The following is a 24061-nucleotide window of genomic DNA, read 5'->3' on the forward strand; positions in this document are numbered from 1 at the left end:
ACCTAACCCAAAGACACATACCGCTGAGTTTCTCGCCGATCTTCTCAGTGGCCCGCGATTTTTATCCAGTGGTAGATTCAGTAAAGCGCTGCTCTTGCTAGGACTATTCTTACTTTCACACTAACCCCTGTGAGCTCACCTACTAAGCGGGGCGGAGTTGGATTAGCCTCGAGGTTTCAAGCGATAAGGTAAGTGGTGAGGTCGTAAGGTTCAGTTTGGCTTGTGCCGGCGTATCAGTTAGAGAAACACGTATTTCCTTCGTAAATGTATATTGACAACTACCGCTTAATCGTAAAGTTGATTGAGACTACGGTGTTAAGTTCAAAATCGCTAAACAGAATCACCAGGGGAAGAAAATGGAATAAACGATGGAAAAGTAAAATTTAATTGTTCGCAGTGGTCAGTCAGCGTTAGGGCCGCGTTGAATCTTTTGATTAATACAAACAATATTACCAACCAATTTTCGACATCTTAATAAACTTTTAGAATTAATAAAGGAAAACGCTGATTCTTGTAACTGTGTCCAATCCTTAACGATTCCAAGCGATAGAAAAGACGGTATAATTCAGTAACGAATAATACTTGAAAACGATAAATGTATCGTAGAGACTTGTGCGAAAAATGTTAATATGCCTATGTGAGCTCAACTCTAATTATGTTCGTTTTTTCTGACAACCGTTTTGTGTTCTTGTTCTTTCTGTGTTTGTTTAAATCCTGATTTAACTGTCGACTAGTGTTTTTTTTTTTTCGTTTCGATGGATCGATTTCAAGGAGCGAATAGAAAGTTGGTAAAATAGTTTTATGTTTTACGAATTAAGGAATCTATTATATGCTACGGATGAAATCGTAACAGTTGTTTTAATTGTAAATTTTTTTTTTTTTCAATTCGCCTACGTGACTTTTGGCCCTATTGTGTTAATATATTCAAGTTGTAATGTTCTCGAGCACGTTTTTAATTATATGAAACATGACTGGATGGTTCTGAATGCCATTATCGCGTCTAACGATTTACAAGTCTATACTAATAATATTATAAAGAGGAAAGATTTGTTTGTTTGTTTGTTTCGAATAGGCTCCGAAACTACTGGACCGATTTGAAAAATTATTTTTCCATTAGAAGCCGAAATTGTCCCTGATGAACATAGGCTACTTTTTTAAAAAAAAAATTATTTTATTTTTTTGGTTTCATGTGTGTTTTAATGTTTCCGAAGCGAAGCGAGGGCGGGTCGCTAGTCTTTGATAAAAATAAATATAGGTTTAATATCATGTTTATTTTATTAAGCTATACTCGTGGTCCCACAGTAGTCTAAATTCGCCTCTAATTAATTGAAATTCTGAGTTTGAAACTCAAACTAAAAGTATTATACTTCTTAATCACAGATTTCGTCAAGACTACACTATAGACAAATAATATTAAAAACAAACTATATTAATCTATTCTCAATTTGACCACAGACTTTAAACAATAACAAAAGTTTGAAAATGAACGAAGAGCATTTAAATATATGTGTTCTGTCAAATATATGGTAGCGTGTGTAATGTTTTTATAATGATTAATTAAAAAAAATATTAACATTTTGCACTCCTTCTCTATATTCTCTATTAGTGTGGAAAATTTCATACTCCTCCGTCCGCGCAATTTTCGTAAAAAGGGGTACAAAGTTTTTGCTTCACGTATTAATATATAGATGTCTTTTTGGGAGGACGATTTTTTTTTTGCTTGAATGGGTGTGCGAGCTCACAGCCCACCTGGTGTTATGTGGTTACTGGAGCCTATAGACATCTACAACGTAAATGCGCCACCCACCTTGAGATATAAGTTCTAAGGTCCCAATATAGCTACAAAGGCTTCCCCGCCCTTCAAACCGAAACGCATTACTGCTTCACGAATCACGGCAGAAATAGGCAGGGTGGTGGTACCTACCCGTATGGACTCATAAGAGGTCCTACCACCAGTAAATAATACAAGATTTTAACAAAAAAGAAACCAACACCAACATATTTATGAGTCATCGATGTAGGCGAAGATAATTACAATCCATTATTCATTAAAGATAACTCAAAAGCTACCGGTCAGGTCATGATAGAATTTAAATGTGGACTTTTTGTGTGAAAACTCGAGTGTGAAGCACGAGCTTTCAAATAAAAAGAACGAATCTTCAAAATCGATTCACCTAGAAAAAAGTTCTGAGGTAAAACATATGAAAAAATACAGTCGAATTGAAAATCCCTTCTTTTTTTGGGATCGGTTAAAAAATAAAACACATCTTGATCTAAATTTTTAGAGAAAATCAATTCTCTCTCCCTTTAAAATAAATCTTCAAAATAAGTTTGTTAAATTGCTACTTCATTGCGTTGTAGATGATTTATGTTGCCGTACCTATACATAATTGAATAAAACTCATAACTCTATAGAGTTCTACATATCTGCTTGAAAACTATACTTTTTTTACCTTGAAAGCGTGTCACAGAAAATACTCGGTTTCCTCAAATTAGATAAGCATCGCATCTATCTATAGTGGCGTGATGTAATGAAGTCTTACAAATGCCGATAGGGTACCATTTGATTTCAACCGTCTTTTGCCCGAGTTTTATTAAATTGAGAGACTTAGTAATGCCAACAATGGGTATAGTTATATGTGTATAAAATAATATTATCTATTGCGTACATATGAGGACGTGCTCACGGCTCACGTGGTGTTAAATGGTTACCGAAGCGCATAGGTATACTGACAACGTAAATGCCGCCAATCACCCCGAGACATGAGTTCTCTCAGCATAACGGCTGCCCCACTCTTCAAACCGAAACGTATTACTGCTTCGCGGCAGAAATAGGCAGGGCGGTGGTACCTACCCGTCCTTATCAGTTAAAATACGAAGAACGTCAATGCTTTTTTTGACGATATGCTTTAATAGTATAATTTACAAAGGCTTTTTATGAAACTGACGTGACCGCCAACTATATATTATGTAGTCTGGCGCATAATTTCATTACTAAATGATGACCGTTTTTTTTTTGATAACGCCATCTTGTTGTGTCTTTAAAGCGGTTAGTTGCCTCAAGAAAAATAGTATTATTATTCGCCAATAGATGTCGGGAAGAGTTGATTATCGAAAACACGAATAAAACAACATTTTCTGAAAATAAATCGTAGCTAGATCGATTTATCGCCCCCGAAATCCCCTGAATACTAAATTTTATGAAAATCGTTGGAGCCGTTTCCGAGATTCAGATTATAATCTATCTATCTATATATTAATATACAAGAATTGCTCGTTTAAAGGTATTTCATTATTATATTTTATTCTACTTGTAATTTAGTTTTTTTTGTTGTTATGTTTCATGTTCACTTTGTCACTATACGTTTAAATCTTTCTGTCACGATTTTGTTTGTTTACAAGTTTCACTTTAGTTGTTGGTTCCTTTATGTCTTATTTATTTATCATAACCTCACTGTCGGGATAATTGTCAAACATAATTAAGCAACCAAATAAATTATTATTCCCTTTCCGGCTTTACGAAAGGATTTCTTACAAATAAATTATTTAGTTGTTTAGATTAGCATAGTTTACTATTTGTGTGGATTAAATACAGAATATTTAACTGCTAATCTAGTCTAATGGTGAATGAAAGTTATTTTAATTATTTAAGATAAACGTCAATGGTTAAAATTCAAAGTGAATAAAAAGTTAAATGATATTATTGTCGGTATTCACGTATAAGAGGGAAATTTATGCAGTGTGTTGAAGGATCCCATATTATCTCAAAGTATTTTTTATTATTTCCACCCATAATTTGCTTTAATAACGATAAGGTCAAATGTAAACACTGATTTTTTATTTTGACAAAAGTTTTGTTTGTGGTATTTTGATTTTGGAATAATAAAAATACTATCACCTTCGATTAAAAAAAAATTATGACCAATACTCATTCGTTATTACCACGTTTCAATAGCTCCGTACCGAGATTCGTGGGTCACAATCCTGTAGAAATCCGGTATCTATACTAATATATAAATCTACAGTGGTTTTTACGGATGTTCCGTTATAACGACTGAACCGTGCATCCGATTGATTTGAAACTTGGTATCCATGTAGAAAATACATGTACTTAATGGATAGGCTAATATATTATAATATTTATATGAGTGTTGGACTCTCTACTCCAGTTGCGCGGGCGTTAATGATGAGACTCTTTGTGGGGGTGAGAAATAATAATGTTAATTTTAAATGCCCAGCGAAGCGGACGGGTACAGCTAGTAATATTATAAGATCCAAGTATTTTTTACAGATAACACAACGACTAGACATGAAAAAAAGAAATTAACGAACATTATATTATTAAATCCTTTAATAATAAAAAAATGGATTTGGTGTTCAGAGCGACGGCGTTGCTGGTTCTTTGTTGTTTGAAAATGACGCACGCGGGACGGGTTCAAGCCGCTGTGAGTTTTTTGTAAGTACCCTAATAGGAAAGTTATTAAATTAAAAAAAAAGAGGAGGTTCTCAATTCAACTTTTTTTTTACTGCTTAGATGAGTGGACGAGCTCACAGCCCACCTGGTGTTAAGTGGTTACTGGAGCCCATAGACATCCACAACGTAGATGCGCCACCCACCTTGAGATATAAGTTGTAAGGTCTCAAGTAAGTTACAACGGCTGCTCCACCCTTCAAACCGAAACGCATTATTGCTTCACGGCAGAAATAGGCAGGGTGGTGGTACCCACCCGCGCGGACTCACAAGAGGTCCTACCACCAGTAATTATGCAAATTAGAATTTTTGCGGGTTTGATTTTTATTACAACTGTTCTTTTTTAATGCGTGTTGTGTTACCCCAGATTTTTAATACGCTTTTATTAGCTTCAGACGTATGTATGTTAGTATGTAACGGAATCTTTGGACATGATTTTGACCCCCTTCAAAACGTCGGATTAACTCGAAACTTGTTATACTTATTAAGGACCGATGACAATTCAATATTAAAAAAAATATTGAAAAAATTTAAATTCAACTAAGAAATGAAAAATAAACATTAGTTTAAAAAAACTAACAAAATACGCTTTTATAGAAATTCTACTCATATCTGTTCATAAAATATTTATAACTACTGCATGAACCCCACGGTTTTTTTTTACAATAAAATCATTTTTCCATACACTATTTTTAATTCAAATTTATTTTCTATTTTATAGTTGGATTTTCTATAAAAGCGTATTTTGTTAGATTTTTTAAACTATAATTTATTATTATTCGAAAGCTGGTGCTTTCCGTGAGATACCATTTTATCAAGATCTGACCAGCAGTTTTTTATACTTGGGAATGCATGTTTATTTCGACCACATTTATGATAATATGCTCACTATTTGCTTTTTTGTTTTGTATTCTTTATTTTAGAATTACTAAATAAAAATCAACATTAAGCTAATTTGAAAATATCGTTTCAGAGCCAACGGGTCATACCAAGAGATCGAATTGAAATCCGAGTCCAGTCTGTCACTTCGCGACATCTTGCCCGTGAAGGCAAAGTATTACGACAAGAACAGAGCCCCCAAACTCCTGGGTCAACCGACTGTGGTATACTTTCACGTCACCGTACTCTCCTTGGATTCTATCAATGAAGAAAGCATGGTGAGTACCGTAATATATTTTTTTTTTTTTTTTTTTTTATTGCTTAGATGGGTGGACGAGCTCACAGCCCACCTGGTGTTAAGTGGTTACTGGAGCCCATAGACATCCACAACGTAAATGCGCCACCCACCTTGAGATACAAGTTCTAAGGTCTCATGTATAGTTACAACGGCTGCCCCACCCTTCAAACCGAAACGCATTACTGCTTCACGGCAGAAATAGGCAGGGTGGTGGTACCCACCCGCGCGGACTCACAAGAGGTCCTACCACCAGTAATTACGCAAATTATAATTTTGCGGGTTTCATTTTTATTACACGATGTTATTCCTTCACCGTGGAAGTCAATCGTGAACATTTGTTGAGTACATATTTCATTAGAAAAATTGGTACCCGCCTGCGGGATTCGAACACCAGTGCATCGCTTCAACACGAATGCACCGGACGTCCTATCCGTTAGGCCACGACGACCTAATATATGTTATTTCGGAAGCCTCTTAAGATTTACGAAGCATTACGAAGGGTCTTTTTTATTTTTATTGCTAAGATGAGTGGACGGGCTCACAGCCCACCTGGCGTTAAGTGGTTACTGGAGTCCATAGTCACCTACAACGTAAATGCGCCACCCACCTTGAGATATAAGTTCTAAGCTATGGTTACAACGGCTGCCCCACGCTTCAAACCGAAATGCATTAATGCTTTACGGCAGAAATAGGCGGGGTGGTGATACCGTGCGGACTCACTAGAGGTCCTACCACCAGTAATTACGCAAATTATAATTTTGCGGGTTTGATTTTTATTACACGATGTTATTCCTTCACCGTGGAAGTCAATCGTGAATATTTGTTGAGTACGTATTTAATTAGAAAAATTTGTTACCCGCCTGCGGGATTCGAACACCGATGCATCGCTCAACACTACTTAATGCACCGGACGTCTTATCCTTTAGGCCACGGCGGATTCTGTATAAGGAAGAGTAAGTAAGTAAGTTGTTTAATAAAGCCCCGCTTGCTAATCAAAAATTCCAGACATACGTGGCCGATATATTTTTGGCACAATCCTGGCGCGATCCCCGACTGCGCTTACCAGAGAACATGCACGAAGAGTACAGAATCCTGGACGTAGACTGGCTGAACAGCATCTGGCGTCCGGACTGCTTCTTTAAGAACGCAAAGAAAGTCACTTTCCATGAAATGAGCATACCGAATCATTATCTCTGGCTGTACCACGACAAGACTCTTCTTTATATGTCCAAGTTAGTATTTGAATGGCTCTGGTGGATTTTTGATGAAGTAATTTTATTAAGAAGTGTAGTTTAGGATGATAAAGAGTTCTGACTCAAGGTAGGTTAGGGGCCGTGGGGCGCAGGAACACCTCTACGTCTCTGCTCTTAGATACGATATTACTACGAGAGGATTACTGCAAATTTTATAGAAGCCGTCCTGACCTAAAGAATAAAGGATAGAATGGCTGGTGTACTCTTAGTTAGAGACGAGTCGATGCTGTTATTGAGATGCCTACAAGTATCGTTTTTTAAATCGAATAACACACTCAACGCATTTCTGTGAATAAATTTCAACTGAAGGAATAAAATGAGTGTCAGTGATACGTTCTAGATCCGAATAATAATCATTTTACTTATTAAGTCATGTTTTAGCTCGCAATTAGGGCCAATCTCACTCGATTGGCCGGTTGAATGGTCAATTCGATATAAAAGTAGCGGCATAGAAAAAGCAAAATGTGTGCAATTCACACGTGGTAGAAGTGAAACCTTCCAAAATTAAAATACAATTATCCTAAACGTCTTAAGTATATGTAAAATTTTGTCATTAGTAAATAATTGTAAGGTAGCGCCCTCTGTGAATTTATATTTTAATTTCACGTATAATCCTAAATTAAAATTCACTACAAGAGCTTTCATACACACGTTAGTATTAAAAAATCTCACAGATGGCGCTGTATTAAATAGTATGTATATTTCTGTCTCACTCTTTGCTGGCTTTATCCTACACATTTTTGTATTTGTGTCTCTTACCTGTCGTTTTTTCCGTTGCATCCGGTTTGAAATCACAACGATTCTAAAGAAGTTTTCACTTCAAAAATTGACAAAATTAACACGAGTAGCAATGTACTAAGTCCCCAATTTATTTAAAAACGGCAATGTACTCAAAACTCACTAAACCATGAGAAGTGTTCTCTGAAATTAGTTTGGACATCTAGGAAATAATCACATTTATTTGGTTTATATCTAGATTGACATTGGTGCTTTCGTGTGCTATGAAATTTGAATCGTATCCTCACGACACCCAGAGCTGTTCCATAATGATAGAGAGCTGTGAGTATATCTGATTAAAGATAACATTTATCGAGCGGGTTTATTGGATTTTTATTTATATACTAGCTGACCCGGCAAACTTCGTAGTGCCTCAATCGATAAATAAAAGACCTAAACTATTGTATAAAATAAATTTAAAACAAACAAAAGGAATCCGTCCGAAGGGGGACACATCAAAGGAAAAACAAAATTGTCATTTTTATTTAATTCCGAGAATTTTCATATTTATCTACCTTTTAAACCTTCTCTGGACTTCCACAAATAATTCAAGACCAAAATTAGCCAAATCGGTCCAGCCGTTCTCGAGTTTTAGCGAGACTAACGAACAGCAATTCATATTTATATATATTGAAGATGTCATTATTTTCTTACGTTAGAATAGGATAAATGATAACGTTTACGGGATTACGGGAACTTGCGATCTTTCGTTTTCAAATGTACTATGCATAAATACATATTTATCTAAATATGTTAGTTACGCACTCATAGATCATAGATACTTTTTTTAAAGTGAATAAATTTTGTTTTCGGGTGGACGAGCTCACCGCCCTCCTTGTGTTAAGTGGTTACTGGAGCCCATAGACATCCACAACGTAAATGCGCCACCCACCTTGAGATACAAGTTCTAAGGTCTCAAGTATAGTTACAACGGCTGCCCCACCCTTCAAACTGAAACGCATTCCTACTTCACGGCAGAAATAGGCAGGGCGGTGATACCCACCCGTGCGGACTCACAAAAGGTTCTACCACCAGTAAAAATATACAGTTTCATGCATATTTCTCATTTAAAGTTTTATATTATTATTATATTATGTATGTATTATGAGCGGTTACGGAAACTCAAGGCGTACGTAAAATTGACTGTTCACCTCATAACGTCGATCTAATGAAGATTAAGCTGTATGGTATGACACCTTTGCCTTTCCATTTGGAAAAATACTACTACTACCTACTTAAATTTGGATTCATTAGCATTACGTAAATAACAGGGCTTACTAGTTGTAAATTGTCACTGTTTGCATAATGCTACGCGACAGAAAACAGTTCGGAGTTGTGTACAAATTTTGATGTTTCAATTATCCAGTCTTATCTTCTTACAGTGTCACACACAGTCCACGATTTGGTGTTCATATGGAATCTGACGGACCCATTGGTGGTGAATCCGGACATCGAACTGCCGCAGTTGGACATCGCTCATAACTATACCACAGATTGTACTATTGAGTATTCCACTGGTAATATAAGAATCATATTCTATGATACTGTTACGCGCTGGCGTTCGGAATAAATAAAAGTTCCACCAAAGTACAAATTAAAACTGTATTTATCACATAAAACACTCACAAAACATTTTACAAGTCGTAGTTCACTTCTTCCGCTTCGCTTCAGGTGATCCGTTCGCTGTTTCGCTTCGAGTAGATCCGATTACTGACTGACTTTATGCTATCTTTGCAACGCTTTTATAGTCGATACGACATCCCTAGATTTATTGAAAACATTCTGAGCAAGTCGAGAAGCTTTGATGTGTGTTTCCGCTATCTGACAATAGATGGCGTTGTACTCAAGCGTTCTCAACGTTGCTAGTTCTTTTGATATTCGTTTCGGCTATTCGGCGATACATGGCTTCCACTATCGTCTAATACTAAGCTGTAGCTGAGTTAGCAGTAAATTTCAACGTTAGCATCAACTAATCAACAAACAAATGACTGAAAATAGAAAATATAATTTGGTAGGCAGCGTCTTGGCTATGTTCCTGGCATTGCTGACGTCCATGGGTGACGGCAACCATTAACCATCCGGTGGGCCGTATGCTCGTTTGCCTGCACGGGCAAAAAATATATGTATGTCGGAGAAGCCACAATTATTAACACCATGGTCACACATCATAGGGGCGATTAGGGTGACTAAGAGAAATATTGAGTACACTAATCACGTTGGTTGTCTTAGAAAAATTTAGAAATCTTCTCTTGACGTTAGCAAACGAAAACGAATGACATTCGTACGTGTACGTAAATTATGGCCGATATTTTAAAATGGCAACTTCATAGGTTATGAGACGTAATATTTTGAACTACAGCTGTTAAACCACGATATTTTAGTTAAATGTGTTTTCTTTTAAATACAAACTAAGAGTTATTCCTGTAAAAAAAGAATGATTAGTTTCTTTGTTATTACTGTTCTGTACAGTTTGGAACTTTGACTGCAAAATGACGGTCTTTTACGCAAGTGCTTTCTTTAAGATACGTCCCCTAATTTTTGCACAATTACTTTTCCTAGGTAACTTCACCTGTTTGGCCGTTGTTTTTAATTTGAGACGTCGCCTTGGATACCACCTTTTCCACACCTACATACCATCGGCGCTCATCGTTGTTATGTCTTGGATTTCATTCTGGATCAAACCCGAAGCCATTCCAGCCAGAGTCACCCTCGGAGTCACTTCATTGTTGACTTTAGGTAAGGATTCTCTAACATTCGTAATTGTTGTTAAGTTGTGGTTTGTATTGAAAATTATCTAGACGAGGCTTGTGATGTTAAAAGTTTATCAGAACTCTTATATACCAATCGTAGATGTAGACACGAAGCCAAAAACTTTTGGATCGATATTTATTTGGTAGAAAGATGTTGTTGTAAAGCAGTAGTAACTAAGTAAGACCGAATCGGCGGTGCAGTAATTAGTGCCCTGATACCTGGGCAGAGAGTCGTGGGTTCGATTCCCGCATTGTACAAACATTCGTGTGATGAACAGGTTTGTTTGCTTTTTGTTTAAATGTTGAGTATCTATATATGTATCTTTTTTAACGAATACAAGCTTTTATAGCATAGATTCTCATAGTACAGGGACTTCTAGATTGGGGTTAGATTATATCGTGTGTGATTTGTCGGCAATTATTATTATTATTATTATACTTACCGGAACCATAAACATCTCAATGTCAGGTTGGAAGTCTGGCGATTTCCTCCTGATCAAAAAAAAAAAGGTGTGACATGACCTATGCGGTAGGATGTTCAATGAATACGATTTTTTTTTACCTATTTTGCTCCTTTATCCTGAATCATTGAGCCGTTCTTCGTAGCAATTGCAATTAAAATGATCATCGCATCTCAATCAAATTTGTACCCTATTTCATTCATCGATACGATCGTAATTTTTAGCAACACAAAACACCCAATCCCAACAAAGTCTTCCGCCGGTGTCGTATGTCAAAGCAATCGATGTCTGGATGTCATCCTGCTCGGTGTTCGTCTTCTTATCCTTGTTCGAGTTCGCCGTCGTGAATAATTACATGGGCCCCGTCGCCACTAAAGCCATGAAGGGATATTCCGATGAAGACCTGTCCAGGGATTTAGACGCTTTCAAGGTGAAAAGATTTTCTTGTAGGTTTCTTAAAATATGTTAATGCTTAATGCGGTTTTTTTTTGCATAGTGTATGAGCACGCTCTTCTGGTGTTAAGTGATTACCGGAACCCGTGGACAGATCTGCTTTGAGGTAGAAATGGCCACGGTGTTGACACCTACCCAGGCGGGCTTAGAATGTGTCTTCCAGCCCAACTCAATGCACGATGTTATTCCTTTGTTTTGGAAGTCAATAGTCGACTGAATGGATAACTACCTGTTCTAAAGCAAACAATTAAAAAAATAGCCAATAACAAATACCAGTAACTTTATTAAGATAACTAGCGACCCGCCCTCGCTTCGCTTCGGAAACATTAAAACACACATGAAACCAAAAAAATAAAATAAAATAAAATTTAAAAAAGTAGCCTATGTTCATCAGGGACAATGTCGGCTTCTAATGGAAAAAGAATTTTTCAAATCGGTCCAGTAGTTTCGGAGCCTATTCGAAACAAACAAACAAACAAATCTTTCCTCTTTATAATATTAGTATAGATAGGTACATATGCCTTAAGTTCTTGTAAGCCAGCGATGGAACGAAGCCGGTTTCTAAGTTAACTTTTTGATGAGAATTCAGTTTTTCTTTACTTTTTTTTATTGCCCTTCCATGCAGACGAACATATCACCCACCTGATGTGAGTGGTTAAGGTCGACCGTGGACGTCAGCAATGACAGAGAAGCAGAGCGCAACCGCCGCCTACCATTGTCTGTGAAAACATTCTCGATACACCCTTCTATATATTACTTCTTATATATACTACTTCTTCTATATATTACTAGTATATTACTTCTTTCCAGCACATATTTCCTGGAAGCACGGAGCCTCGAGCGAGTGCGGCTTCAGTGCCACAGTACGACACGTTCTGCAATGGCAGGGAGACGGCCGTTTACATAGATAGATTCAGTCGATTCTTCTTCCCGTTCTCTTTCTTCATATTAAACGTGGTGTATTGGTCCACGTTTTTGTAAAATCAACGGAAAACTTTCTAGTCACATACTTTTAGTAGATCCTTTAATAGGTTTAGCTCGTTTTAAGGCAACACTAAGTAAATTAATTCACTAGTGTAATAATTTTCTGAGATGTGTATGTATGTGGTTGAAGCGATTTTCGTCTATTTAAATTTCTAATTAGACGTCATATGAAATTTTGTAATTCGTACGTTATAAACGACAGACTTTCATACAACGGAACCCCATATTTTAACTCCGTTAGGGTTTTTAATTTGCAAAGATCATTCCTTATTGAATGTATTGCATAAAACTGATAAACATTTTGAATTAACAGTCCTAGCTGCTTAGACTATACTTTGATAAATCAATCAGTCCAGAAACTTTAATATAATTTTACAGTTTTAAAATATATTAAGCAGTAGTTGACACAACGCTTATATCATAGAGTATAGTTATTACACTTATAGTCGTCCGTGATCACGAAAACTGTAAAACGTGCGAAATTTCGGAAGTAATACAACAAAAATAATAAACAATAAATTGAACCGTGATAGTAATTTAGATTATGTGACCGTAATATGTGGAAATTCAAATTGACTTGTTTATTTAATTTATCTAGAATATAAAATCTAGAAGATTATAAGATCTAGAATATCAGTCTAAGTGCCAAGCTCGGTTATTACGGTAGCACAATGACGTGACAGCTTGTCAAGGTAGGCAGCGGCTTGGCTCTGCCATTGCTGAAGTCCATGGGCGACGGTAACCACTCACCATCAGGTGGGCCGTACGGTCGTCTGCCTACAAAGGCAATAAAAAAAAACTGTTATCTTAAGTAAATACAGGATCTGATGAGTGTTTCTTGTAGAGCCATTGTGCTCACACGCTAACGGCAGATGGTCCACGCGTTTCCCGGCAACCGAAGCTCATAGATGTTGCAACGTGAGACAGAATGCGAACGTTTTGTCTATCGACTGCAACGGCTGTCTTAAACTACAAGTCGAATTGTATGATTGGTTCGCGGCAGAAATGGGCAATTATCGTAGTTCAAACAGTTTTGAGCGCGTTCGACTTTTGTAAGCATAAAGACTTCAATAATTAAATGAACATAATCAAATTATGTGGAATGTGTATTTATTTTTAAAGTTTTAATTTGAAAAGTTGAATTTTTCATTGTCGTCTTTAAATACGTTCTAGTTATGGAAAATTGAAAAATAAATTAATAATGTTAATTTATTGTGTTTTTTTTTGGCCCGTGTATGTGAGCGTTTGGCATACCTAATGTTCTTGTGGCTCGTGGACGTTAGCAATGCCAGGGACAAATCCTGCCACTGAGTAATCGCCGCAAGCCTTCGTGGCGAAGTTGGTTATAAATTAATAAATACGATTTATAGCTTGGCTGTCTATTGGTAAGCATAACCTTTTTTGTCGATTGATAAGCGAGCTCTCAGCCCATTGGTGTTAAGTGGCTACCGGAGTTCCCGGTCATCAAAACAGGAAACCCGCCACTCACCCTGAAGCATGAAGTCCAGATTTCCACTCTATTGTTTAATAGTTGTACCGTCAAACTGGAATAGAAAACTGCGTCGCGACAGAAACAAAGCTAGCATAAGCCGTTGTACTGTAAAAACGGAGACTTAGAACTCATGTCTCAAGTTACGTGGCAGCATTCAAAATGGTCAGTGTGAAAAAGTGTAAAATTGAAAAGTGTAAAATAAAAAATTTTATTTATATTTTTTTAAATAAACTACTACTAATTGAACAAGAACTGTCTGATGAACTCATCTTTGTTTAATACTTCGCTATTATAATAAATTTTGTTGCCTTTTGTTTATTTCACTTTTACACTAAACACAATATTGCAAATTACCCGAGCACAACAATGGCGAAGAATTTTAGGTGCGTGAGAGCAGACGTAGACACTAACGCGCACGCGCACTTGTCAGCACCCAGGGAGGAAAAGTTAGACTTTCTTCCCTGTACAGCGAGAGGAAAAGTTAGACTTTCTTCCCTGTACAGCGAGAGGAAAAGTTAGACTTTCTTCCCTGTACAGCGAGAGGAAAAGTTAGACTTTCTTCCCTGTACAGCGAGAGGAAAAGTTACACTTTCATCCCTGTACAGCGAGAGGAAAAGTTAGACTTTCTTCCCTGTACAGCGAGAGGAAAAGTTAGACTTTCTTCCCTGTACAGCGAGAGGAAAATCGAACTTTCGGCGTAGGTAGGAGAAAAAATACACTTGCGAACAATTGTGTTGGGTTAGCACGGGTACATCAGGGTATTGTACTTAAAGCGTCTAGATTTGACTTATCTAAACTTAAAAGCTTACACAGTGCCGGCTGAGACAGTACTCTGTGCAAAGTTCACATGGAAGCAAACGCCAAGCTGCATATGGGCGGTGGCAGGGGAGGTGGTATTATTGACTTTATGCGTTGATAGCCCGAAGAGACTTGCGGACTTAGAGGATCTGGGATGGTGTTTGTGCTTCGTTCTCGCTGACCATAACGCCTAGATTAAATTTTCGGCTTTCGACAATGGCCCATCTATCTAGCATAGGTTTAAGAAAGCTATTAAAAAGCATATTTGCAATAAAGCTTACTATAAAGTTAATGATTATCTAGAAGATTGCACAGTGCGAATGAGTTGCTCGCTCCGGGTATTTGAATATTGCAATAATTGTTATGTTATAATCCTCTTGTAAAATGCATATTTAAAAAAAAAAGACATGCCCGCTGAGTTTCTTGTCAGTTCTTCTCAGGACAGAGGCTATTTTTTGTGAATTGGCGGTAGTTCTTTTGACGTTCAACAAGTATGTACATTCATTTACGATGAATAAAAAAAAAAGACTTCATTCGATAACATTTACTTCACGTATAGTTTCTGCAATAAATATCGACTGAGCTATAATAGGTTCATTAAATTAAGTCGTGTGTTCAAAGTTTAAGCTATCACAACTACATTATATTATATCGAATACGCAAATAAGGTGCTTCTTATGCAATCTATTTGCGTGCGTTTTTTGTCCCGTTGCCAACTCCATTGCTGATTACAAGATACTTTCGAAAAGGATTCCCAGACCATTGTCTGCCTGACAAATTAGGTATCAGCACTGAATGGTTTTTAGTCTAGACTTTTTTATTTTGTTAAGGCTAAGCCAGTTCCTTTTCATAACTTTTATTGATTTTTTTCCTACCTAAGCTGATCGTTATAGCCTTGAGAGGCTATATCAGCGTAACCCTAACTTGTAGGTGAATTTTCGGGGCTCAAACCAGGAGGAGTTGCTAACACTGGCCCTAGCAAGAGCAGTGCTTCGCAGAATCTACCACCGGATCGGAACGCGACCCACTGAGAAGATCCGACGAGAAACTCAGTGGGCTGTGTCTCTGGGTTAGTTTACTCGTTGAACCCTTCGTCGCGAGCGACGGGTTCGACGAGAATTTAATTGATAGGTTTGCCTCCTATTTAACCCAAGTTATTAGAGAAATACATACGGTACGAAAACTTATGCACCCAAATCAGAACATGTTTCCTAATAATTAGTTTTACTTATCCAACAGTTTAATATAAAACATTCTACCACAAAATCTTTAATTTCATCTCCTACCGTCGCCGAATCATTACTGCAAAATCATGTTGATAAATGCAGTGTTAACTTTAAGTTCACAAATATTGACACAAAGGACATAATTGATAATTTCAAGCTCATTAATATTAAGAAAACTGGTGATTTATGGGGAATTTGAATTAATGTTATAAAATCCATTATTGATATAATTGCACCTTACCTTGCTACAATATTTAATGACTGTATTGATGGTGGTGTGTTTCCTGATCTAATGAAATATAGTAAAATAATACCTTTATTTAAATCTGGTAGTACTTTTGACCCCTCTAACTTTAGGCCCATTTCAGTACTACCTACATTGAGTAAAATTTTTGAAAAAATTATTCTGGAACAACTTTTGAACCACTTCAATTCCAATAACCTGCTTCATAACAAACAATATGGATTCACTAGAGGTCGGTCAACTATTGATGCAGGTGTAGATCTCATTAAAAATATTTTTCAGGCTTGGGAAGAGTCGCATAATGCCCTTGGGGTTTTCTGCGACTTATCTAAAGCTTTTGATTGTGTTGAGCATAATACATTGTTGAGGAAATTACACCATTATGGTATTAGGGGCGTTTCATTAGAACTTATTAAATCTTATTTATCCGGAAGAATCCAAAAGGTAGACGTTAAAGGAACGAGATCTTCCGGTGTCTTACTTAATATGGGTGTTCCTCAGGGTTCCATATTGGGTCCCTTCCTATTTCTTGTATATATCAATGATTTACCTAAGTTTATTGAAACCCGTCACGAGGTCGTATTATTCGCTGATGATACATCATTATTGTTTAAAATTAAACGACATTTGGAAGATTATGACGATGTGAATGATGCTATCTCGCGCGTGGTACATTGGTTTAGTGTTAATAATCTGTTATTAAATAACAAAAAAACAAAATGTATAAAATTTACCACACCTAATGTTAGACAAGTTGACACTAATATTACTGTAAGTGGAGAGACACTGGAGCTTGTGGATTCGACAGTTTTTCTTGGTATAACAGTTGATTCCAAGCTGCAGTGGGGTCCTCACATATGCAAGTTAGCGAGTAGGCTTAGTTCTGCAGCGTTTGCGGTAAAAAAAAATACGAATGTATATTAATGAAGATACGGCACGCCTGGTTTATTTTAGTTATTTTCATAGTGTTATGTCCTATGGCATTTTGCTATGGGGCAATGCTGCCGATGTCGAAACGATTTTCATCCTGCAGAAGAGGGCTATTCGTGCTATTTATAATATGCACCCGAGGGAATCCTTGAGGGACAAGTTTAAGGAAATCAAAATTCTAACTTTAGCGTCCCAATACATTTTTGAAAATTTATTGTACGTGCGTAAAAACATTGAAGAATTCCCCAGAGTCTGCGATTTGCACAATGTGAACACTAGGAACAAACATAGGCTTGCGTTGCCGGCGGCTCGAATTAAGAAAATAAGCAACTCTTTTAGGGGGCTGGGTGTACAGCTTTTCAACAAGATCCCACTAAACGTTCAACTACTACCTGTTCATAGATTTAAGAAAACTGTTAAGGAACGTTTGTGCAACAAGGCATATTATAAAGTTAAGGATTATCTACTAGATGGCACTACGTGGGAATGAGGCGCTCGCTCCTGGCCTTTTCATTTTTCATTATTATTATATATTTTTTAATTGTATTTTTTTGACTTGTTTTAAGTCTAAGTGTTTGTCTAAGGTCTCAGTATAGTTACAACGGCTACCCCACCCTTCGAACCGAAACACATTACTGCTTCACGGTGGAAACAGGCGGGGTGGTGGTACCTACCCGTGCGGACTCACAAGACCAGTGATTACGAAAATTATAATTTTGCGGGTTTGATTTTTATTACACGATGTTATTCCTTCACTGTGGAAGACAATCGTGAACATTTGTTGAGTACGTATTTCATTACAAAAATTGGTACCCGCCTGCGGGATTCGAACACCGGTGCATCGCTACATACCGGACGTTTTATCCTTTAGGCCACGACGACTACTATCTCTCGATTAGACCGTTTAGAAGATTTAGATCCGAAAGTGAAATGTTAATTCATTGTTATGTTTTTTATTTATTTATTTTTACCCCATATATTTGTACTTATTTATTTTCAGTTATAATGTAAAATTGTGGCAAACATAACGATTGAAAAAATCTTAGTAGATTTAGATTTTTGACCAATTTAAATATTAATGAAACTAAATCGGAAGTCGTTCGTCAACATATATTAGGTATTTTAGGTTTATTTTAAAAATATTTTTGGTGGACGCTTGCGAGTTTTTCACACCGCCATTATCGCATTGCTCTAGAAGGATCTTAATGATTTGAGCACCGATCCTAATGAATCATAAACCATTAATCTAAGCGACATTAAATTTAATAAAACATTAAACTAAAACTAAACCATTCTTAGCCATTGTTTCAGCGGAGCATTCCGTGGGATAGCCTGTTCTAACCGGCGCCATCTAGGCGGGCTTCGGATAGCCTGCCGACCGAGAGGGCTGGTGGTCGTGGCGCCGACGACCGCCAGTCTAGCGTCCCGAGGGGGAGGGTGATGGGAGAGATGTGCTCCACACTAAACCAGCGGTCGGGGAACTTTTCTAATTAATTATTACCCCAAAATATTTTTGTGTAAATTGATATTACCCCATGGCGAAGAACAAAAAAAAACGAAATGGCTTCTTTTTAGCATCTTTCATATTATAGCCCCCATGATAATTTGAAATCACAACGATTCTAAATAAGTTTCAGTTCAATATATATTTTTTACTAGTTTCATTTAACGCCATTTGGGGTAATTTACCCCGGTTTCCCGACCGCTGCACTGAACGCTTCACTTTCCCCCCTTTGCCTTTTCACGAGCTCTGTCTCGTGCGAGGCTTGGACGTTAGTTGTTGAGCGACAGGAGGCTTTAGTCGGTTCGACTCTGACATGCCCCGCCCGCCATCCCCAGTGGAGGGCGGAAGTCCGGCGATTTTTTTTTGTATTGCCCTTGTAGGCAGACGAGCATACGGCCCACCTGATGGTGAGTGGTTACCGTCGCCCATGGACTTCAGCAATGCCAGGGGCAGAACCAAGCCGCTGCCTACCGATTTCCTCCTGACCAAAAAAAGCCATTCTTTATGTCCTTTCACAACACGAAATACGGTAACGCCTCCCCCTTAAGCCGAACCGACGTACATCGCCGAAAAATGTTTAGACAATTGCGAATTTGCATACAAAACTCAGTTGTCTAGACTAAATATACGTGATTAGAATATTTCCGACATACGAATTGCAGCTTAATGCATTCTGTATGTGTCGGGCCGGTGAACTCTTCGATGCCTTCTGCCGAAATTATAGACGGCTAACAATATTTTAATATTCTTTTAATTTTGTCCATTCTTCTAAGCATGGAATCGCGTACATGTGGCGGGATAAATATATGAAATTATGTATTTCCAAATTGTATTTTTATTTTAGCCCATATTAAAATATGGTCTGAAATAAATGATTATTATTATTATAATTATTAAAGCTCGAAAGTGATACTCAGCGATACTCAGCTCACATCATCATTATTTTGCTTGGCGTTGAGTAGGCAGACCTTGGGCAGCTTATAGGCGGCGGCCTGGCCCTGCCCCTGGCATTGCTGAAGTCCATGGGCGATGGTAACCACTCACCATCAGGTTGGCCGTATGTTCATCTGCCAACAAGGGCTATAAAAACGAAAGCTTGCGTGAAGCTTAACAAAATATATGAGTTTTTTTTGAGTTCTCTCTACGTCATTGCTTTAGAAGTTGACGTATGACTGTTTAGCTCTAGGATTGTTGTTTTCGCGTAGTTGTCCGAAGCTGGATTAGGTTGCTGCTTAGTCACGACAGCTACTTATACAATCCAAGAGACAATTCGATAGAACATAAGAATAGAACTTTATTCAAATATAGTCTATGTTTTTCTAATTCGATCACACAATAAAACATTTAATCATCATTACTTTATTTATCATTTATGATGAACGACAGTATTACTATTGAATTTCACTAGTTTTAGCAATAAACTTGCCCCTGCATATTATAAGTTCCTGAACCGCAAACGAACCCATTTACGACGCAATTAATGTCCGCAGTTAATGACAAGTGATGAATCACGATTCAGAAGTCGTTTCAAGATGTCTCATATTATTCCTAGTTTAGAAGTTTACGGTTTTGGGGAGAGAGAGGAGACCAACGAATGACAGTACAATAAATTTATAGCCTCGCTCTAATATCCTGACCAGTATCTGACGACTGAAATGAATTACAAATTCGGTTTACTATTTAAGGGCTATTCCAGCTTCTCATCGACGGATAGGAGAGCTCACGGACTCAACCTGAGAGAATTTGCTAATACTAGCTCCAGCATTGCTTCGAAGAATCTACCACCGGATCGGAATCCTGACCCACTCGGAAGATTCGGCGAGAATGTCTCTGTCTATAGGGTTTTTAGTCTTTAAACTACAAATTATTATGTAATAAATCACGTACAGTACTCTGTCACTTGTATACCCCCAGAAAAGGTTTACTTTATTATGCAAAGTCCGAAAACTTCAGTAGCAGACATGAAGAATTTCCAAAAATTATTAATACGTTTCTTGTAACTCCAATCTCACTTGAGTATGGACTTTTACAAGTGCGCTACCAAGTTAGGTGACTTGTTCGCCGAATCGACATTAACGTTAACGATCCTAGCTTATTTTCGTTCGGAGTACACGTTGAAGTTGGCCCGCGTTGAATTCACTGCTCTCAGACAATCGTAAACGCCAGAAAGATTTATTTCGTATAGACTCAAAGGCGCTTGTTCCGAGTACAGTCATTGGCGTGGCTTTCCTTAACTAATATCATATTATCATCTTTTTGAAGTTATACTTCTTTAGGCGCGTTATGAAAAATTTATGAGAGTAAAATTTTACGATGCGCGCACACCGTGACACAAAATTAACAGAATGAAGTTGCCCACTAAATCGCTCATTACAATACGACCGACGTAACTTGGCGAGTCTGAATATAGCCGCAGGTGAACTTTCCGAACCGTACCGAGAATTATCGAATTTATATGATGTCAAGAAAAGGGATGTCCAATATGCGTGTTTGAGGATGTTCTTTAATCCACTTTTTTTTCAAATTGAATAAAATTTAAATAAAAAAAGAAATAAATTTAATAAAAATAAAGTATAACTTCTTACGCGCGTACATAAGTACACGAACCTTTTATTCTATTGATACTGACTAGGTTATTAGAGCGAAGTTTAAAATTATTATCGAATTACTATCATTATCATCGGTCTTTCATGTGTGTCCAAATTTTCAAGTTAATCGGACCTCTTGGAGTCGGTGAAAATGACGTTCAAGGATTCCGTTAAGTGCAAACATATATACATTCATACATACAACAACATACAACATAATATATATGTCGGAAATGGTCATTAGTTTGGTAGCAAAACGAAGCGCAGCACGATTACCAAGAGGTGACAACACGATCGTAATGTCATCGCAGTTCGGTTAACTTCGTGCTACGACAGAGCCTAGCTGATGGAAGCGCGCATAGACGCCATTTTCACTTACCAACCAGCCTTCTTGAAGAGCGGAGAGCTCTATCCTCGGAGCTGTAATTCGTTTTCGTTTGCTAATGTCAAGAGAAGATTTCTAAATTGTTCTAAGACAACGAACGTGTTTTGTGTTGTACTCAATATTTTTCTTAGCTCGATCACCCTATTCGCCTCTATGATATCTGATGATGGTGTTAATAATGCGGTTTCTCCGACATATACAACATAAATTCCTCTTCTTCTCAATCATTTCTCAAATGTTGCGCATTGGTTGCAAATAAAGTGGTATTATCCGCGTATCGCCAGTTTGCAATCCTATACCTCCAAATTGCTACAGCGGCTGCCCAGTCCTCCAAAGTGATGCGCATTATTAAATCGGTGTACGAATTGAATAATAGCAGCGATATAATGCAACCTTGGTGCATCCCAGCTTTTGGACGAAAGTTACCAGATAGAACATCACTTAGGGCGTATCGTAGCAGCTCCTTCATCATATAGGTAAGCGTCTCAACACGTGTGCAATATCTTTTGATATCTCTATATCTAGCAAGGTCTTATACAAAACGTTTCTCCAGACCCCGTCAATTACTTCAGAGACGTTAACAAAGCAAATGTACGTCGGCCTGTTGAATTACCTTACTTTCTCTAATGCACGATGACAATGCGGTAGGCAGCGGCTTGGCTCTGCCCTTGGCATTGCTGAAGTCCATGGGCGACGGTAACCACTCACCATCAGGTGGGCCGTATGCTCGTTCGTCTGCCTACAAAGGCAATAAAAAAAATAAAAAAAATTACACCCGAATTCCGTTCCCTTCACAAAACCATCCTGTTCCATAGCAATCTCTTTGGACAGACAAGTCTTCAATCGCTTATTTAGAATATGTAACATAATATTGCTAGAGTGTGATGTAAGAGCAATTAGGCGATAGTTGTTACATTACTTCGTACATCCTTTTTCCGTAAACACATGTGTCCATTCCGAAGGCGAAACTCGCCGTCTGCCATACTCAGTTGCATTTGTCGCGAAGTATGTGTTCACCGCGTCCTCATAGTAGGACACACCAAGGTAATAAAAGCCTGTTAACAATAGGGCCCGTTCGTTTATTAACCTACTTTAAAGAAGGTGATATCATTTATCGAAAATTGATTGGTTCATCTTCATTGTTCGTTCGAATCATTTGATTGACCTATATCTCAAGTCGAATTGGGTCAAAATTGTATTCATTGCCTTAAATTAAGAATTAATTGAGTTTTACTTTTCGTATTCAATTGGTTTTTATACTGTTGGCATAGGTGTTATGAGAGCCCGAAGTATATCAACATCCCGCCTCTGGATTCGGTCTGAAGAGTTGTAAGCAAACTTTCAACCTCAAGCTCTGTGACCACTTATACCAGGTGGATCCGAACTCGTCCGTTCGTCGTAAATTATATAAACAATTAAAGTACAAAAACAAAGCTTAAATAGCAAACTGTACTAGAAAAGGCTTTTTTTAATGTTCTTCTTATCATCAGCCCTTGGTAACTGAACACTTCATTTCGGATCCTCCCGATCCATTAACGGTGCTTTTAGGTACCTCAAGCACCGGTCATCGCTCTCATCGTAGAAGCCTGTTATAACTACATTTAAACATACCATTAGATAAATATATACTGGTCAAGTTAATAAATTTGTGTAAAAAAAGTTTTTCTTTTTTTATTTATTGCCCTTTTAGACAGACGAGCATACGGCCCACCTAATGGTGAGTTGTTACCGTCGCCCATGAACTTCAGCAATGCCAGGGGCAAAGCCAAGCCGCTGGCTACCGCTTAATAGTCTCCACAAGCCTCGTTTGAAGAAGAACATGTCACAGCGCTCGGGAAACACCGTGGAGGGGAGCTCATTTCATAGCCGGATGGTACGTGGCAAAAAGACCTCTGGAAACCCACTGTGGATGACCGCAGTGCTCCCAGTTACATGGCGCGTATTTTGAGTGTGTTCAAACTTTTACAATTAATAATTTTTCATTGCTGTCTTTTACAGTTGCAACGACCTCTTTCCTTTACGACCAGTTTAAGAAACAAAACGTGGTCACAAGTAGTTTTCACGATAAGCAAATATAAAACTCGCTTACAAGAACTGCTTATAACGAAGCTTGTTTACTAGTGCCACAGAAGATAAATTAATATTGATCCTGACCTTTCACTGCGGTATAGTAATACCTAATGATTCAGATAGCGAAAAAAAAAATACTTTTTTTGTTGGGTGCTAATTACGGTAGCCCGTAGGCATCATGTTATCATTGCGAGTGCCAGTCTTCAGACAACAATTGGTACGGCTTTTCCATCGTTCAAACAGAAATACGATTTGCTTTACGCGGCAAAATGGGAAGGTCTGTGGGAATATCCAAGAAGATTTGCCAAATCTGGTAACATTTCATTTATTGATATTGAATAAGGTCTTTAGCTAATAACAAATTGGAAGAGCGTTGGAGTGATCGTCTGGGTTTCCTGTGAAAAGACGGAGATTTGGATAAATAGTTTTTATTCATACACGTTTTCGTGTCAGTGATCATAGATTAAGTAAGAAAAAGGGGTGACTACTACAACTGAC

At 37.6% G+C, this 24061-nt stretch overlaps 1 protein-coding gene across 1 annotated transcript; it reads left to right on the forward strand.

Moving 5' to 3' along the window:
- Positions 1-613: 613 nt before the first annotated feature.
- LOC101743028 (glycine receptor subunit alpha-2) lies at positions 614-13534 on the forward strand. Its single transcript, XM_021348406.3, has 9 exons — positions 614-784; positions 4292-4456; positions 5445-5628; positions 6654-6880; positions 7878-7960; positions 9061-9195; positions 10238-10414; positions 11114-11319; positions 12153-13534. Exons 2-9 carry the CDS (start codon positions 4365-4367, stop codon positions 12321-12323), a joined length of 1275 nt encoding a protein of 424 aa, XP_021204081.2. The 5' UTR covers positions 614-784; positions 4292-4364; the 3' UTR covers positions 12324-13534.
- Positions 13535-24061: the final 10527 nt, after the last annotated feature.

The sequence above is a fragment of the Bombyx mori genome, chromosome 27 (assembly GCF_030269925.1).
Source record: "Bombyx mori chromosome 27, ASM3026992v2".
Classification (NCBI taxonomy): domain Eukaryota; kingdom Metazoa; phylum Arthropoda; class Insecta; order Lepidoptera; family Bombycidae; genus Bombyx; species Bombyx mori.

Excerpts from the sequence above, each read along its gene's own strand:
- LOC101743028 (XM_021348406.3), top strand. The coding sequence starts at position 4,365 with ATGGATTTGGTGTTCAGAGCGACGGCGTTGCTGGTTCTTTGTTGTTTG. Across the intron at positions 5,629-6,653 it reads CTATCAATGAAGAAAGCATG|ACATACGTGGCCGATATATT; the intron begins GTGAGTACCGTA and ends CAAAAATTCCAG. Across the intron at positions 7,961-9,060 it reads TTCCATAATGATAGAGAGCT|TGTCACACACAGTCCACGAT; the intron begins GTGAGTATATCT and ends ATCTTCTTACAG.